We start from the raw sequence: 16,946 nt of genomic DNA on the forward strand, positions 1-16,946 counted from the left end.
GGTTTGTCTAGTTCTATCCACGCTGACCTGCTCAGGCAGATTTTTTTAAAATTATTATTCCCAAATGGACAGAGAGGCATTGGAGTCACGTACGGAATGGGTGTTGAACACTTCAAATATCAGCTTTGCTCCACAGCTCACCTCTGAAAGCTTCAAAGCTTCAGGCTTTGATCAAATGCTCAATTAGTTCATCAATCTGTTACTTCAGTGGAATTTGTGTTATGACCCCGATGAGTCTCCACGTAACACTTTAAAGGCTGAATTCAGAAATTCAGAATTTCTGAAGAGAAGTTCAAGGAGCTCTGGCCCACGTGTGTCCTGTCCTGCACCTGAATCCCTACACATTTACCTGTGGAGCAGGTGACCCCAGGGACAAACAGCTCTGGGGCCCTGGAATGAGCCTTTTTCCCATGGAACTCTCAGCAGCAGCAGCAAACACTGGAAATAAACTCTGGAAAAAGCTCCCTCCAGGAAAGATCAGCGCACAGAAAGCAGCCTGTGCTCACTGTGTGACACCACGGGGGGCACAGGGCACAATCCTGTGATCCCAGAGCCACCAGCTCAGTGGGGACAGGGAGCAGTCACGGGGCAGGGGCACAGCAGGAAAGTGCTGACAGCTGTGGGCTCCGTGCACCAACAATGTCCCTGTGCATCCAGGGCTGGCTGGGCTGCGTGTTCCTCCCGCTCTGCCCCGGGGCAGCGGGGCTGGGAAGAGCCCAGGGCTCTCCCAGGGGAGGCTGAGAGCAAACCCGGCCTGGCAGGAGTGCGGAGGGTGAATATCCCGTGTCACAGCTGCAAGTGAGGGCAGCTGCCACCTCCCCCGTGTGCCCCCAGCCTGCCCAAGTGGCAGCTCTGTCCTTGGAGCCAACCCCAGGACCACAGAAGGCTCTGGCCCAGGGTCACTCCCGAGATCTGGACTTTCCTTCTCCGCATTCCTGGCGTGTTCAGCTGGCTTGTTGCCGGGTCTGTGGTGGCACCTCCCACGTGTCTCCCTGTTTTGAATAATTTAGGGTTTTTACCACTAAATCCACAAGTAATTTGGGCTTTGTTTACAGCAGTGTCCCGCATTTAAAGTCTGGTGAGTGGACCTGCAGGAGGCTCGAGGATTGCAGAGCTGGGAGAGCTCCTTTAGGGGGAGTGCCCAGCTGCCTCGCTCAGGAGGGAATATCCTTCTCTGAGTTAAATCTGTGTGGAGAGTGTTGCACCCTGCATGTACCATGCGTGCCTCTTGCACATTCATGGACATGGGAGTGGGCATTCCTAAGATACAGACTTGTATCTCAGATTCCAGTCCACTTTTCATGCTGTAACTGCTGAATTCAAATTGTAGCATTTCTTTAAAATAATAAAATTCAGGCTCTCATAGTCCTGGGGAAAAAAACCCCAAACCTAAGTACTGGCAAAAGGTCTGAACTTCCAGCTGAACCTCAGCATGTGCAGTTGTTTAAGCCAGCCTTCAGTGCACACAGCTGTGCCCAGATGGGGCTGCTTGCTTCCCGCTCTCTTCCCAGCAGCTTCCCGAGCCGTTTACTAAAGGATTTTGTTTTTTCCTCCTGTTACTTCAGTGCCTTTAGTCCGAGAGTAAAGCAGGGGCGGCTGCAGCTCCAGAGCTTTGCATTCCTGGCTGAGCTGTGCTTGTGTTTGCATGCAGAGCCATCGTCTCCCCTCCAACTATTTTAATCATTTCAAAAGGGTGGGTCAGCAGGCATTTGGCAGCGGCTCCTTTTCTATAGCTGAGGTGGAGTCAGCCAATGACCTGCAAGCCTGGAAAATTTTGCAGGGCAGTTCCAGTGGCCGGCTGTGCCTGTGCCATTTGAATTTCAGCACAGACTCTCACTCACTGCGCTCCCCATTCCTGGCGGCTCTCCCAGCGCCGAGTTGAGCTGAGGCTCGGGCTCAGTTTTCCCTGCTCCCTCCCTGCAGTGACAGCTTCTCCGGGTGAGCCAGGACTCCCGAGCGACCATGGAGGACACCACCTTGCAAATCATCGAGCCACCCACTGTTTCTGAGACCTCGGAGGAGCAAGCACCCGAGGAGCCCATCAAAGCAGACCAGATCAACGGCGTGATGGTGCTGACCCTTCTGGACAAGATCATCGGAGCGGTGGATCAGATCCAGCTGACCCAAACACAGCTGGAGGAGAGACAGCAAGAGATGGACAGCGCAGTGACCAGCATCCAGGGAGAGCTGACCAAGCTGACCAAGGCACACACCACCACCAGCAACACCGTCAACAAAATGCTGGAGAAGGTGCGCAAGGTGAGCGTCAACGTGAAAACGGTGCGGCAGAACCTGGAGAAGCAAGCCGGCCAGATCAAGAAGCTGGAGGCCAACGAAGCGGAGCTCCTGAAACGCAGGAACTTCAAAGTCATGATTTATCAGGTAAGGAGCTGTTTCATGATGTTTCTCCATCCTGTTAGTGGGTGTTTTCTCTGCCGAGGGTCCTGTCGCGCTGCATGTCCGGCCCAGCTCTCTCCCAAATCTCCCCAGATTGTTTGGCAGTCCAAACTGAGGCGGGTCCCCTGTCACTCTCATTTGTGGTTTAACATTTGCTGCGTGTCCTAAGACAAAGTTTGACAGAGTTGTCCCATTTGACAGGAATTTTAATGCAGATAGAGATCAATCGTGAGTTCCCAGCGCTAAGAACTGACTGCAATGGGCCAGAAGTATCAAAATAACCTGATTTAACTGCTTAGCTCAACAAAGAGCAATAGTGCTCTGGGATCTGGAAGGGGGTGTTGCAAATCCATCTGCCAACGTGCCTTCTACTGAGAGACACCATGTGTATGGCTACGTGGGGAGCGATGATATTTCAAATTTGTGACATGCATCTGGTAACAAGTGATAGTAACCCCAGCCTCAGGGTTAATCTGACCAGGCAGGGCAGATAGAGCTGTCACAGAAAATCCAGCCCAGCCCCCTGGGCTTGGCAGTGCTCGGGGTGGCCTTTGCTAAGGGCCTGTACAATTCCCATCTTCTTTCTTCTGCATCCTACAAGCCTTGAACCTCCTTGTTGTTTGGTCTCAGTAACAGCTTTGGTTTGCTTGATGTTCACCCCCTGCACTAAGTGTTGGAGTTTGCACTTAACATTAAACAGGAGAGAGAGAGAGAGAGAGGAACACGATTCTGTCAGGTTTCCTGCCTGGAGTTGGATTTCTGCATCAGAGCAAACTCTTCTATTGAGCCAGGAGAGAAAAGTGAGTGAAACAGTTAATGCTAGAGTTGAAAGCCTCTGGGTTAATAATAGCCAGCGCTAGGAACAAATGGAGAAGCTTCGAGTGCTGATCATGGGAAGAGAGAGAAGAAAAGCAGAATAAAAGGGAGAATGGTCCTTTCTGTGAGGTGTGAGAGCGAGTGGCTCATGACAGGCTCAGGGGTCAGACAGGTACCTGTGGGATTTCTGGGTTCAGAGCTTGAGCATTTGTTGTTTTATCACAACTGAAAAGCTGAAAGCCTGTTCAGATCATACAGGAAACACAACCAGTTATAGTCAGATACATGTGTGTGGATTTATTATGAGCTCTTTGTATCAATCTGTCCATGGAAAAATAAAATAGAAGCAACAACCAAAATGCAAAACGAGAGGAGTGGAGGGAATTGTTTAAACATAACATTCCATGTCAGTTACGGAAATAGGTAGGAAGTTGGCAAGGTCCAAGGTCCTTGGGAAGCATCCCAAACATCTGCAGGTTAGGGTTTCATGAGCAGTTTGTGTTGGTTTGCTGTGGCTTGTTGATATTCAGCAGAGTTTCTTTTTGAATATGAAAAAGCAATTCTGTTTCTAAAGGCTTGGGGCCTGCCCCTGCTGCTGTGGTGAGGACAGAGCAGAAGAGTCCTTTGGCCAGGGGCTGTGCCAGGGACTTGAGGAATCATGGAGGCATTAGGGGAAGAAATGATGTGGCATTTGGGATAATTTCCCAGCATGGAATTTAGTGTGATTTGAATGTCACAGAGCACAGGTAAGGAATTCTCCAGGTTTGCAGCATGTGAAATGGATCTGTTTGTGCCTCATGGACATGCTGGCATTTCTGTGGGAGTGGAGCAGACCCTGCCCTGGAGGGAAAGCATCCAGCACTGGGGTCCACCCTGGGGTTAACTGGGCAATTCCCTGTGCTTTCCTAACTGTGTCTACACTTAAAACCAAATAATTACAACATAACTCTCATCCAATTCTCACTTCTCAGACCCCCACCTACCTAAGTGTTTGTTGGGTACATTACTGGTCGTGTAATTAATTCTGCAGCGCTGAGCACATTATTGCCCCTCTCTGACTCAGGGAAAGCTACTTTTCCCAAGCTGGGGTGACTCCTGTGTGTTTCCAGTTGCTGTGGCAAAAAGTCCAAAGATTTATTAGTCTTTTGTTTTGGAGAACAAGAGATAAACTCGTCCTTAGAGATGTAAAAAATTCCATCATTTTTTACAGCAGCGTGGCTGTTTTCGGGTGAGAGAGCTGAGCAGAGCAAGAGTCCTGCTCTAATAGGGTTCAATATTGCACAGTTCTGCAGTTGGGTGAAATAAAAGAGGTAAAGATAAATGAGCTCTTTGCTGGTTCTTGATGTTTGATTATTCTCTCAGCACTGAGTCCTGAGGTTTCAGCCATTGTGGAGGGATTATTTTGGGAGTGCAAATAAGACCTTTTGCACCTCGGAGGGAAGTCAGGCTGCCTGTGAGAATTGTGTTTTGCGTGCTGTAGATTAGGAGGAGATGAAAACCAAATTTTTATCAGGGAAAGCCTGACCTGTGGCATGATCCTGTGCACATCTGCTAGGATGGTTTCAAAATTTGGGGGAGAAAGTGCAGGGCTGGATATCACTCCCATGTCCTGGCTGAGGGGAGGCATTGAGCAGAACATTTACAGGCATCACTCTCAGTTCCATTTGTGCTTGTGTTTTCTCACTTGTTTACCCTTTTTGAGCTGATTTTGCTAGGAGCTGGTCTGATTTCTCTGACACAAGAGTTTTTGTATTGACTTAATATAGGGAATTAAATAAATTCTTTGGAATAAAACTTGAAAACAACCATACCCCCCTCCAAATTGCCGCAGCTTTCTCTTTTGAAAACTTGCTGAGCTAAAGCAGAGGTGACAGCTTTGACAGGCCAATGTGTACACAGACATTCAGTGCAGAACCTACCTTCCTAAAAAGTCTGATGTCGGGGAGTGCCTGCACTGCTCAGCAGCCCCTGGGAACAGAGCTCAGAGCTTCCTTTGTGCCTCTGTCCTGGGCTCCTGTCTTTCAGAGAAATCAGGACACCAAAAAATTCCGTGAGAGTGGTTGCTAATAAAAACAAACTAAAGTGACTTCATCCCAAATCTCCTGGTTTTAGGATCCTGACCGTGGGGCTGGTTACTGCAGTTCATGGTTGAATAATGGATGTCCTGTGCAAGCAGCTACTGCTCTAAAACCACACTTTGTGCCGTGTTCAGCTGGGGAGCGGCACGTGGCAGTTTATGTAAGCTTGGCATTTTCCTCCAAACTGTTTTTGACAATTAAACTTATTTCTGCAAATGCCAAAGGCTGATTTTGTTACAGCCGGACAAACCCCTGCGGCACTCGGCACGCACACGGAGGATTGAATTTCTAAAGTGTGCCAGTCCTTTATTTTGAGGCTGGTGTGGGCCGAGTTCTGGGAACTCTGGGGATGTGCAGAGTTTGTGTTGGGAAGAGCAGCTTTGTGTGAGGGGTGTGAGTGTGTGCTCCCCACGCTGTCCTGTCTGGAGGCTCCCCTGGGGCTCATCTGCTCTTCAGGGGGCTTTGGTGGCTGCTCTGAGCTGTGGGAGCTCTGAGTTTCCGTGGGAAGGGCTGTGCTGTTGGGAGAGCAGGGTGGGACCTGGATCCCAGCCATGCAGTGGTGGGTGGGTAGGGCTGGGCAAAGGAATATAAATAGCCCAGCCTGGCTTTGTGCTCGCGTGGGCCTTATACGGATGGGAGACTGTACACGGAGAGAAGGAGGGGTAGATTTCAAACCCACACGTTAATGTGACAGATTCAGAGGCCAGACCTGAACTGCCTCAGTTTTGGGTCTGTGCTCCTCAAAAAGAGTGTGGAAAAAGACATGAGCTCAGGGAGCTGAGGAGAAGCACAGGGCAGAGACCCCAGGGAATACAAACCCACTGCCCCCGGGCTACAGCCTTTCTCCACTGCCCAAACAGAATGGCAGCTGCCCTGAGCTATGGTTTTGTTTCAAATTAATCATTCAGAAACTCATTCATGATGAGTTTAATGGCAGTGGAGCATTGACAAGGACCAGGAAGATCCGAAGCCCTGAGGGACAGCCTGGATGGGTGACATGCCTGCAGTTCAGTGCAGCCTGCCCAGCTAAAAACTGAATTCCTATTTAGTTTTTTTTTTTTTTAAATTAAAAACTAAATAGGAATTTCCAGAGCAATTTGGGTGACAGCACTGGGACAGACACAGGCACCAGGTACCCACAGGGTGCTTTTCCTGCAAGACCAGCTGGCTCCACGTGGCTGAGAGCTCTCTGTGCTGGAACATCATCCCTCTTCCCAGTGGGTCACAGCAGGGATTTGCATTGCAGCAGCCACTGCATTCATTTTCTGATAATACATTAAAATAAAAAGCAGGTTTCACTTTCACTGAAAATTCAGCCAAAAGCAGCTCCTGTCAGTGCTGCTTCCATTGCAGGGGAACCACATGGACTTCCCAATGTACAAAAATCTTGCATATTCTCTGCATATTATGGAACTATAAGAGTTTCAAGATAACTCAAGAGGAGATTGAGCTTTAAAAAAAAGTCAGGATGTTAATAGCTCTGACTCTTAGGATTTCTTTTAGTGCAGATTACCAGTCTACAGTAGACAGCTCTAGAGCATGGATTTCTCTATTGCAGTCTAGTATCAACTGCATTAATATTTCATTGCTCAGCTATTATTTATAAGCAGTTGGTGCCAGAACTGTTTGCTTTGCTAAAATCCTTTCACCAGTATAGTTCCAGGCTGAGCTGTGCAGCCATAAATTGTCTCAGAGCAAAGGGCCAGAGGCTGCCCAGCCATTGGGATGGGCTTAGATTGGATGAGTAGTGGCTCATGAAAACAAACCCAAGGTAATATCCCTCCTATCACAAATTCCTCCCTCAGGCCTCTCATGAGCACAACCCAGCAGGCACAGCAATGACTTATAAACTATTCAGCAACAGGCTTAGCCCTCTTTTATCCCTTTTGGGATTGTCCTCTTGATTCTGCAAGATCTCCTACAAGTTACAGGACACCTGAAGAATTGTGGATCCACTGTCCAGCTGCGAGGTAGACAAAGAGCAGAAACAAAATGTGCAGTATCAGTAAAGGAAAATCAAATATTTAGAATAAAAAGTTTCAGGATGTTTAGTCTCCAGGTTTATGTGAGGATGCAGATGTCAGTGTCTGCAAACGATCTGTAATACAAACCCCATCCTTGCTGCTTTGCTGTTCAGGAGCAGCTCCGGAGTCATCAATCAGCTCAGACAGATTTATCCGGGAGGAGAAGATCTGAGAGCAAAGCCAGTGCTACAAACAGACTGATAATGGCATCAAAACTTCTTAATGCTGTCAGAGGGGGAAAAAGCTCCTTTTCACTCTCAATCTATTTACTTCTCTGTTTCCTACAGCTCTCCCTCTCTTCTGACTCACTAAAGGCAAAAGCATTTTTCCAAGCACGGCCTCCTCCTCTCCCCACCCTCCCTCCCTTCCTTTGCACCAGCTCTGGTGCCTGTTCCAGGCGGCTGTTTCTCACAGCTCATGATGCAGATCCAGCTTTTCAGACACAGCTTTCAGGACACAGGGTAACTGGATGTGCCTGATAGAAAGAAGTGCCAGGCACATTGCACAAGACCCAGAATTACAGAGACTGGGAGGACTCTGCTAGTCAGGGAGATGCTACTAGAAAATGAACTATGTGTCCCTCTAACATTTACCTAATCCCAACCTAATTTGCTTTCTCCCCTCATATTTTAGATCTTTTTACCTCAGCAGTATTCCTTGGTGACTTCTTACTGCAGGACTCAAAAGTCTGGTCTCTAAGGTTTGAGGCTTCTCTTTTCATGAACCTCTTGGCACTACTGGACACAAATTTTGGAACCCCGAGTCAAGGCCGTGCCTGACTTTGCTGTGTCACTGGGTGCAGAGATCTGGGAGCTGCTGGGAATTATCTGGCGCTGGTTTAGGGGAAGGTCAGTACGTGACAAAACCAGCGGATAGAGTTCTGGAGCTGCACCCGCCTGGTTCAATCTCTGCAGCCTCTGCACTTCAATCAGTAAACACAGGGGGTTAAAATCACCACCCTTCTTTCATGATCTTACACTTGAGAGCAAACTGAGTTCACTACACCACAGCAAAGGGATACATGTCCCCAACAGGTGACACTGAATCGCTGTGATCGTGAGCAGAGTCTGGCCCTGTGGCAGTGTCAGTGGGAATGCTCCTGAACCCACAGAAAGGATCCTGTGGCCTCTGAATCAGAGACAGACACTATTCCATCTCACAGATCTTTGCTGACTCTCTTTTCTGTCAAATTCTGCTTCCTGGCTTCTCCCTTTACTAAAACATACCCCGTGCCTTTTCTCTCTGCCTGTTCTCGTGCTAACCCGGATCCCTGTTGTTCTCAGTCTGATTCCCGGAAGGCACAGGTAAGTGTTTCCATTGTGCTTCCTTTCCCCGGCCATTGAAACGCAGTTTTCCTCATCTTAGCCCGAGAAGATGCCACGGGTGTGCCTTGAGTCTTCGCCAGGGACTGCCCTCTGAGCCCAGCCCGTGGAGACAGGCCCAGGGCAGCAGAAGACACCCGAGGAGGCAGCAGTTTAGGGCCTCGTCAGCGGCACCCCCGAAGATCACTCTGAACCTCTTCCGAAGCTCTGGGAGCTGCTGATTCTGAGCCTTTGCTTCTCGCCTGCTTGGGGCTGCCTCGGGCTCTCAGACCTCCGAGGCTGATCGTGCTGCTGACTAATGTGCTTGCTGCATGAGCGTGGGTGTGAGGAGCTGGGATTTTCCCTCAGGAGGAGCTGCTGCGTGGCTTGCATGAAGGGCAAGGGGCCAGGGGCAGTTGGCTCTGCTGGTGTCTGCTGAGACTGGGCAAATCCCACCTGTTCTTTGAGCTGCCATTTCTGCCTGTGAAACGCAGCCCTGGAACACCCACCTCCTCAGGCTTCTTGTGAGCGCTGGTTTGTGATTGTGGTATGGTTTGAAGTTGTTGTTTTAAACAGGTAAAACAGGCAGAGAGCACAAACTGTGACATAAACTTCCAATGCCTCAGGCAGCCCCTGCAACATCTCCCATTTCTGTCTGGCCGCAGCCCCTGGGGCTGCTTGCTCAGAGTCAGGTCCTGCACACACTGGAGTCATGACTTTAACTGCTGTTCACATAACATTTCAGCCACAGTGGCCTGCTGCCCTCCTGTCATGGTGCAGCTACTGCATAAAACACCCCAAGCTACTGGATAAAACACCCCATAAAACACCCAGCAGTGTGTGCAGCACTGTCAGTGGGAATGGCCACCTGGGTGGACAGGAGTATTCCAAGAGCCAGATGAGGGTGAACCAAGTCTAGGAATTGTGGTCTCTGCTCAAAGCTGCCAGGGAAAACTTCACCTTTTCAAGGAGAATGTCAGATGTAAGACAAGCCTCTTTTTTTGTGTGATCTAGCAAAACAAAATTAATCTAGCAATTTCAGTTTGCACAGGAAAGGTCTGTTCCACCAAGGCACTGGAGAGGAAAGCACAGCCCACTCTGTGCAGGGTATCTGGACACTCCTGAGCCCTGCTGTGTTCAGGGTGCTTCTCAGTCATGCTGTTGTTACTCAGGAGTAGCTAATCCTCCTTCCCATGACACTGCTGGAAGGTCAGCACAAAACAGTGTCCTCTGAGGCCTGGCACAGCAGAGCAGTTATCATGGAAACAGGCGAGCAGAACTTGTTCTCTGGCACAGTTTGACCTGACCTGAGGGCTGTTTGCTGCCCAAGCTCCTCCTCATCCTCCCCCAGCCTCCCCGAGGCCAGGGCCAGGCTGTGCTGCCCGGCTGGGCAGAGGGAGGGCTGGGCTGCAGGAGGGGCTACAGCTCACACAGTGTTGGGATCAGCCTGATTTGGTCATAGTGGAGCCCAGGAATGTGAGCTGGTTGTTTTCTGCATGTTACGGCTGCAAACATCAACCAAACCCTCTGTTTGTGCTGTTGCAGTTGTGTAAAAATAACGGAGTGAAATGAATTGCAGATGTGATTTGCATGCGCATGTGAGAACCTTCCATTAAACCTCAACTGGAGACCAGAGTGGCTGGGAGTGCTGGGACTCAGTTCCTTACACACTGACTGGGAATGCAGCTCAGCTCTGTGTCTCCTTGGCCTTTTATACGCCAGGGGAAGTGTTTACGTGTGTTGTAGCAACCAGGCGGGTGTCCATGGCCGTGGGCTGCGGTGACTCACTGCCAGGGAACTCGAAAACAATGTCAGATAAAAGCCCACTCAGGAGAGACTGCTGAGGATCCGACAGCTCGGGATTGTTTGAAGTAGGAGGACACAGAGCAGCTGGCAGCCAGCTGCCCTTGGGGCTGCCTGTGGGCACTGGGGCCCCTCTGGGTGCCCACAAAGTCCACAGATGGGCCGGCCCAGTGCCAGGGAGCTTCCCAAAGCTCAGCTCATCCCAGGAGGTCTGTGCTGCAGGGATAACGCAGGCTCCCTGTCCCTGTCCTGCTGCTGGGTGCAGCTCTGCACTGTGCACAGAGTTTGCTGCTGCTGGTAACAAAATCTTCTGAAAAATGTTGTTTACCCGCTGTCCTTGTGCCAGTTGGATGCAAGCAGAGAGGACAGAACTGGTTTGCCTCTGCTGATTGGGAGCCAGGTTTTGAACACCCCAACAGGCAGGGGTGCCAAGACCCAGGATTTTGGACTCGCCCACTTCAGGATCAGTGTTTTCTGAGTAAAAATAGAATGCCTGGTGTTAAAAATGTGGCTCAACTGGATGAGTCATGAGCGAAATGAAGTGCAGAGAGCACAGTGCCTTGCTCGGACAGAGCAGGGATTTGTGCAGCAGCCAGCCATGGGCCTGGGATGGTTCTTGATTGTTGCAGTCACGTCCCATTATCCTCCACGCCTGTGTCTGCAGCCTTGTCCTGCCCACACCAGGCAGTTCCCCTTCCCCACGGGAGAAACCTCCTGGGCAAGGAGGAGGAGACTCTTGGTGGCTTTTGGGCAGTGCCTGGGTGCAGGGGGGAGGTACATGCAAGGGATGCTCAACAGAACGTGCTCATCCCCATTAAGATGTGCCAGAGCTGTGGATGTTCTCTGTGCCTGAACCCACAGGAATGCTCCCTGAATGCAGGTGAGCTTGGACTCTGGGGACTGTCCCTTAGCACACTGCTGAAAATCCTCCAGTGGTCCCCCAGCTGGTTATCTACTGGTCAGATCAGCAATCAGTGAGGAGGAGGTGGGCTGAGGGTGGGAAATGCAGGAATTATGCCTAGGAGAGAGAGAGAGGCCAGGAGCAGGACACGAAGGGTTTCCCAAACACAGCTGGAGAAGAGCTCTTGGAAACAGTCCCAAGGGGAGAGGCTGGGATCCTCATGTATGGGAAGGGCTGTGCTCCTCCTGTGCCTCTGGGTCTGATCCATGAGGTGCCTCCTGACAGGGGCTCAGCAGAGCTGTGAGCACTGCAAGGCTGTGGGATGGAGCAGGGCCAGCAATGGGAGAAGTGAGAGTGCAGCCCGTGGGATCACAGAGCTGGGCAGCTGCTGCTCTCCAGGTGAAGTGCAGGATTAGGGAGAGCTGCAGGCACCCCAAGAGGGGTTGCTCCACTGTGCCATGTGTCCAAAGATGCTGCTGGCCATGTCTTTGTGGCTGTGAGGGAAGAGCTGCAGGGTGCTGCTGAGGCTGGATAGGAGCATTGCAGGCACAGCCCATCCCATCAGAAAATTCAGTCAAGAGCTGGATATAGTGGTGCAGCACGAGGAAAAGTTGTTATTTGTATGACAGACTTGGAGATTTGAGGTGGTGTTTCTTTCTGCAAACACATATTCTGGGCTCACAAGGGGCTGATAGGATCAGGGTTTGCAGGATATGGCCCATTTCCAGGGACAGCCCTGCCAGGCGAGAGGGGGATGCCTTTGTTCTGGCTCATTGTGTTGCCTCAGAGGGAAGGAAGTGGCTGGAGTTCCTGATGTTCTGCTGGCTGGGCAGGGTCCCTGGAATTTTCTGGGATTGCTCTGGCAGGTGTTGTTGTGGAGAACAGGATCCCTGCCTTCCCCCTGATGTGGGTTTGCCCTGGGCTGACCTGGCCCTCTGGAGAACGTGTGTATTGTTTTCTGCTGAAGTGGCTCATCAAATGAAGAAAACACATGTTGGCCACTTCACCTTAATCTCCACAAAGGGTATGAGACCTGACTTGTGATCTGGAGGGTGAAGAGCTTCACCCAGCACAGTTCTCTGCTCTGAAGAAAACCCAGAATGAAAGCTCTGCTCCAGCAGGCACTGTGCTTTCACCACAGACACTGCAGCCCGTGCCATCCTCAGTGAGCCTAGTGCTCCATGGGGCTGGTGTTTCACTGCTCACAAAGGTTTCTCTGGAGAGAAAACCTTGTGCCCTTGTGCTTCCAGGACTTCAGCTGGCCCAAGGACCAGTACCTGTGCTTGGGAAAAAATGAGAAAGCAGCTGAGAGCATCTGGATTTCACACAGGTGAAACTGTGCTGGAGTCACGTATTCCATGGGTTGTGTCACTTCTCCAGGCGTGCAAGGGAAGGCAGGGCTGGGCACAGCACCCTGTCTGCAGGGAGGGCATCTCCTCCAGCTGCTGTCCAGGAGCTCAGGCCAGAGGCACAGCGTGGCAGTGACCTTGCTGAGGCAGGGCAGTGGCGTGCAGTGGGAAGCACTCAGGGCGAGGGTGTGCACACACGCCGTCCCTTCCGGCTCGGAGCGGGACCGGGATGTTCTGTCCCACAACAGCACCAGGAACACCCCTCCTCATGCCTGAGGGAGTGACCACCCCCCTGTCCTGCCTCTTGGCACCTGTGCAGCTCCTTCGTGCACGGCTGCAGCTGCTGTGACACGCACAGCAAAGTCACCCTGCTGTCCCAGGGCACGTCCCCAAGCCGGGGGCAGGCAAATCACTGCTGGTGTTCCAGGGTTTGCCAAGCACTTGGGGTACACCAGGGGCTGCCCCTTGATTTCACTGGTTCCTGCCAGTGCAGGACAGGAATCCCATCCTTGCTCTGTTCTGCTGCTGCCTGCCCCAGGGCTCAGAGTGGCACCTGGCTGTGCTGCTGCCCAGGCTCTTCTCCAAACCTCAGCCCAGCAGCTCTGCCTGCTGAATGCCCCTTCCACACATTGCCCTTTGGCTGCTGCTGGATTTCTGACAGGCTGGTCCTGGCAGCTCCCACCTCTCCCACCCAGCTCTGTAGATTAAAACTGCTTGGGCAATGATTTCTGAGCGTGAGCTGCAGCCCTGCAGCTGTGAGGCTCTGTACAGTGATGGGCTATTTCCAGCCTGTCCCGGGAACAGAGAGGTGAATCACTGCAGCAGGGACGCATGCTATGTGCTGCTCGGATGAAAACCAATCCCACTCCAGACCTGTGCCCCTCTCCCAGGCACATGCTTGTCCTCTGACACTGGGATCAGGAACTTGGCTGGCCCAGGCTCGTGGAGAAGCTGAATGAATCCAGCCCTGTCCCAAGCAGAGCTGTGTATCCTTGCTGTGTGAGTTGGGACCGCTCTCTCCACCATCTCCAGATATGGACTCAGGCAAATTCTCTAACTTATTCCCCAGTGGAGAAATAGGAAAAACAGGGCAGCCTGCTGCATCCCAAGAGATTTCCCAGCCCCACATCTGGATCCTGAGGCCTTGGGAAAGTCTGAGTGCAGCCTGGGGCAGCCAGGACAGAGTGTGCACACTGGTGCTGTAGCCAGACTCTCAGCTCTGGCTGTGCCTCTGCAGCCCTGTGCTGTGCCTGGGGCTGCAGCTGGACCTGGCCAGGCTGGAGACCTGAAGACACTGTCCTGGTGGTCCACATGTCCTGGTGGTCCACGTGTCCCTGGAGTGAGGGGTTGTGATGGTCAGGGCTGGGATAAAGATGAAACTGGAGGCACAGGACTGTGACAGAGACAGAGGAAAGGAAAAGGCTCCAGTTCCAGTGCTGGGCTGCTTTTTCAGTACTTCTGGCATCACAGATGAGTTTGGAGCTGGCCTAGGGTGAGCAGAGCTGGTGCCTGAGTCCTGGTACGGGACAGTCCTAAGCAGATCCTCTTCACAATGACTTATCAGCTGCAGTAAGGGAGGATGAGCCCAGGCCTGAGGTAGCTGGGTGTGTTCAGCTGGGTGGAGGCCGATGTCTCTGTGGCGCCGTGGGAGGCAGGACGGGCTGGCTCCAGGGCTGCCGGTGTCTGTGTGTCTCACTGGCTCCGCTCTGTGTCTTGCAGGATGAAGTGAAGCTCCCATCTAAACTGAGCATCAGCAAGTCCCTAAAGGAAGGTGAAAAGCTGGAGAAGGAAGGTGAGGGTGAGGAGGTCCCTGTGGGTGAGGACCATGCGGAGGAGGACCACATCCAGCTCTCCTCGGATGAGGAGGTGGAGATTGAGGAGATTATCGAAGAGTCACGGGCAGAACGCATCAAAAGGAGCGGCATGAAAAGGGTGGATGACTTTAAGAAGGCATTCTCAAAGGAGAAAATGGAAAAGACTAAGCTAAAGACCAAGGAAAACCTGGAGAAGACCCGCCACAACTTGGAGAAGACCCGGCACAACCTGGAGAAGAGGATGAACAAACTGGGCACTAAAATTGTGACTAACGAAAGGAGAGAGAAGATGAAGAGCTCTCGGGACAAGCTGAGGAAGTCTTTCACCCCTGACCACACCATCTATGCCAGGTCCAAGACAGCCGTCTACAAAGTGCCACCCTTCACTTTCCACGTCAAGAAAATAAGAGAGGGTGAGGTGGAGGTGAAAGCCACAGAGCTGGTGGAGGTTGGTGGAGAGGAAGGAGAAAACTCAGATCTGATGCGTGGGGAAAGCCCCGACGTGCACACCCTGCTGGAGATCACGGAGGAGACTGACGCGGTACTGGTGGACAAGAGTGACAGCGAGTAGGACAGGCTGCAGAGCACGAGGGTTCTGGACGACAGCTGAACACAGTATCACTCACATTTCGAGCTCTCCCTGCCCTGGAGCCCCAGGGAAGTGTACACGATGCATCCTTCTTACCCTGCAGAGCCAATGCCGATCCCCTGCCTGCTTGTACAAGGTGTATTTTATATTTTAGTTTTAGCACATAAACATTAGGAACACGGAACTGTTTTTCTTACACTACTAAATCACCCTTGGAGACCATTCCTGCTGCAGCCTTCTTGCCCCACACCTGAAGATGTGCTTTGAGTGACAGGGCCCTGACCCGCCTGAAGAGTGCTGATCCCAAGAAGCTGAAAGTTCAAGAGTCCTCCATAAGAAAAACCTGGTGTCAAGAAAGCTTCCTGCAAGTAGCCCACCAGCCCACACCACCTGTGCCAGGCTGTGCAGCCACTCCACAGGCAAGAAGACTCCCAGCACCCAACCCGGCTGCTCCTTCGGGGGACCAGAGGAACTGGGATGCAGCCGGTGCACGGGAGGGAAGAGCTGAGCAAATCCTGTTGGGCAGCACATGGCAAAGCTGAGCTGGCGTGGGGCAGGGTGGGGCTGCTCCTCTGCCCTCCCGAGGACTGGGTGACCTTTACACAAAGCCACCCTGCAGCTGGGCCTGAGGGGTGTCACACAGCTGCTCCTCCCCGCTGTGCCCCGGCGCTGCGGCAGGAACAGCACAAGCTGCAGGCTTCCCACACAGGTCAGGATCTGCCAGAAATCCATGGCGAGTCCCAGGGGCAGCATGGAGGTGGGGTGCTGGATCTGCTCCCTCCACACCCACAGAGGTGGTGGCAGCAGGCAGGGGGGTCCACGCTTGCTGCCCTGGGAGAGGGGGACACGCAGGCAGCGATGCTGGAGCAGCTGCCACAGCTAGGCACTTGTTTTCGGAGGGATATGGGATGCACTGCTGCCACGTGAGGCTCTAGACCATCAGAAAAAGGCCTTGACACCTGCCCAGCACCGGACCATGAGCATTTCTGAGCATCTGCTTTCTGCAGGGGTCCTGGCACAGCTCAGGCTCATGCCCATGCCCACGTCCTGTGCTTTCCTCCCTGTGTTCTGCTTTCTGCAGCTTCACTCCATGCCCCGAGTGAGGCAGCACAAAGGCAGCACACGGTGCCTTGGGGGCTCTGCCTGGCTCAGCCCAGCTTGCCTCTTACATACACAACCCCTGCTGCAAGCCCCATCCTGCTCCCCCAGCACGAGGCTGCTGCTGTTCACATAACCCAATATATAAACTTGCTTTACCTCTAAGCATGATTTTCCTTTCAAATTGTCCAGCGCTGTCCCGGCCTCGGGGTCCTGCCACAGCTTCCCTCCCCACAGAAGGTGTGACCGGCCGGTTCCGTGTGCCGGCTGCAGGCAGCCCTGAGACACCGCTGGCCCCGAGGCTCCCGGTGTGGGGAGGCACTGGGCACGGGCTCTCGGTGGTTCCCAGCCCCGTGTGGGCCCCAGCCCGCAGGTCTGCTGCCCTCACAGGATCTCCTGCGGGCCCACAGGCAGTTTTTGCGCGGGTTTCTCTGAGCTGCGGGGCCGGGACAGCGGGGCCAGGGCGGCAGAAGCCCGGGCGATCCTCGCCTGTCCCTGGCTGTGCCCAGCAATAAAGTCTCTTTTGTAAACCACCAGTGTGCGGCCTGTCCGTGGCACCGGGCGCTGGGGAGGGGCTGCCACAGAGGGGCTGATCCCCACAGCCCTGCTGCGGGGGCTGACACGCTGAGCCCACAGGGACCCATCCCCACAGGGATCCATCCCCACAGTCCTATAGGATCGATCCCCACAGCCCCACAGGGATCCATCCCCACAGCCTCAAGGGGATCCATCCCCACAGCCTCAAGGGGATCCATCCCCACAGTCCTATAGGATCG

The 16,946-nt window shown here is 52.7% G+C and overlaps 2 protein-coding genes across 3 annotated transcripts in view; one reads left to right on the plus strand and one right to left on the minus strand.

The window, feature by feature from the left end:
- ATP6V0A1 (ATPase H+ transporting V0 subunit a1) overlaps positions 1 to 16,946 on the minus strand; it is an 80,885-nt gene that overhangs the window by 30,657 nt on the left and 33,282 nt on the right. The gene's annotated exons all lie outside the window — the stretch shown is intronic.
- CAVIN1 (caveolae associated protein 1) lies at positions 868 to 16,703 on the plus strand. Of its 2 annotated transcripts, XM_064399708.1 has the most exons (3): positions 868 to 2,382; positions 8,599 to 8,619; positions 14,389 to 16,703. In XM_064399708.1, exons 1-3 carry the CDS (start codon positions 1,963 to 1,965, stop codon positions 15,052 to 15,054), a joined length of 1,107 nt encoding a protein of 368 aa, XP_064255778.1. In that variant the 5' UTR covers positions 868 to 1,962; the 3' UTR covers positions 15,055 to 16,703. The 2 variants fall into 2 exon arrangements, with proteins under 2 accessions (XP_064255778.1, XP_064255779.1); XM_064399709.1 differs by lacking the exon at positions 8,599 to 8,619 and having other exon boundaries at positions 882 to 2,382.

This window comes from Passer domesticus, chromosome 27 (genome assembly GCF_036417665.1).
Source record: "Passer domesticus isolate bPasDom1 chromosome 27, bPasDom1.hap1, whole genome shotgun sequence".
Lineage (NCBI taxonomy): Eukaryota > Metazoa > Chordata > Aves > Passeriformes > Passeridae > Passer > Passer domesticus.

What these genes read in the sequence shown, in the direction of transcription:
- CAVIN1 (XM_064399708.1), top strand. Translation starts at nt 1,963, where the DNA reads ATGGAGGACACCACCTTGCAAATCATCGAGCCACCCACTGTTTCTGAG. An exon ending in TCAAAGTCATGATTTATCAG is followed by an intron (nt 2,383 to 8,598) that starts GTAAGGAGCTGT and finishes TGTTGTTCTCAG; the next exon opens with TCTGATTCCCGGAAGGCACA. An exon ending in CTGATTCCCGGAAGGCACAG is followed by an intron (nt 8,620 to 14,388) that starts GTAAGTGTTTCC and finishes TGTGTCTTGCAG; the next exon opens with GATGAAGTGAAGCTCCCATC.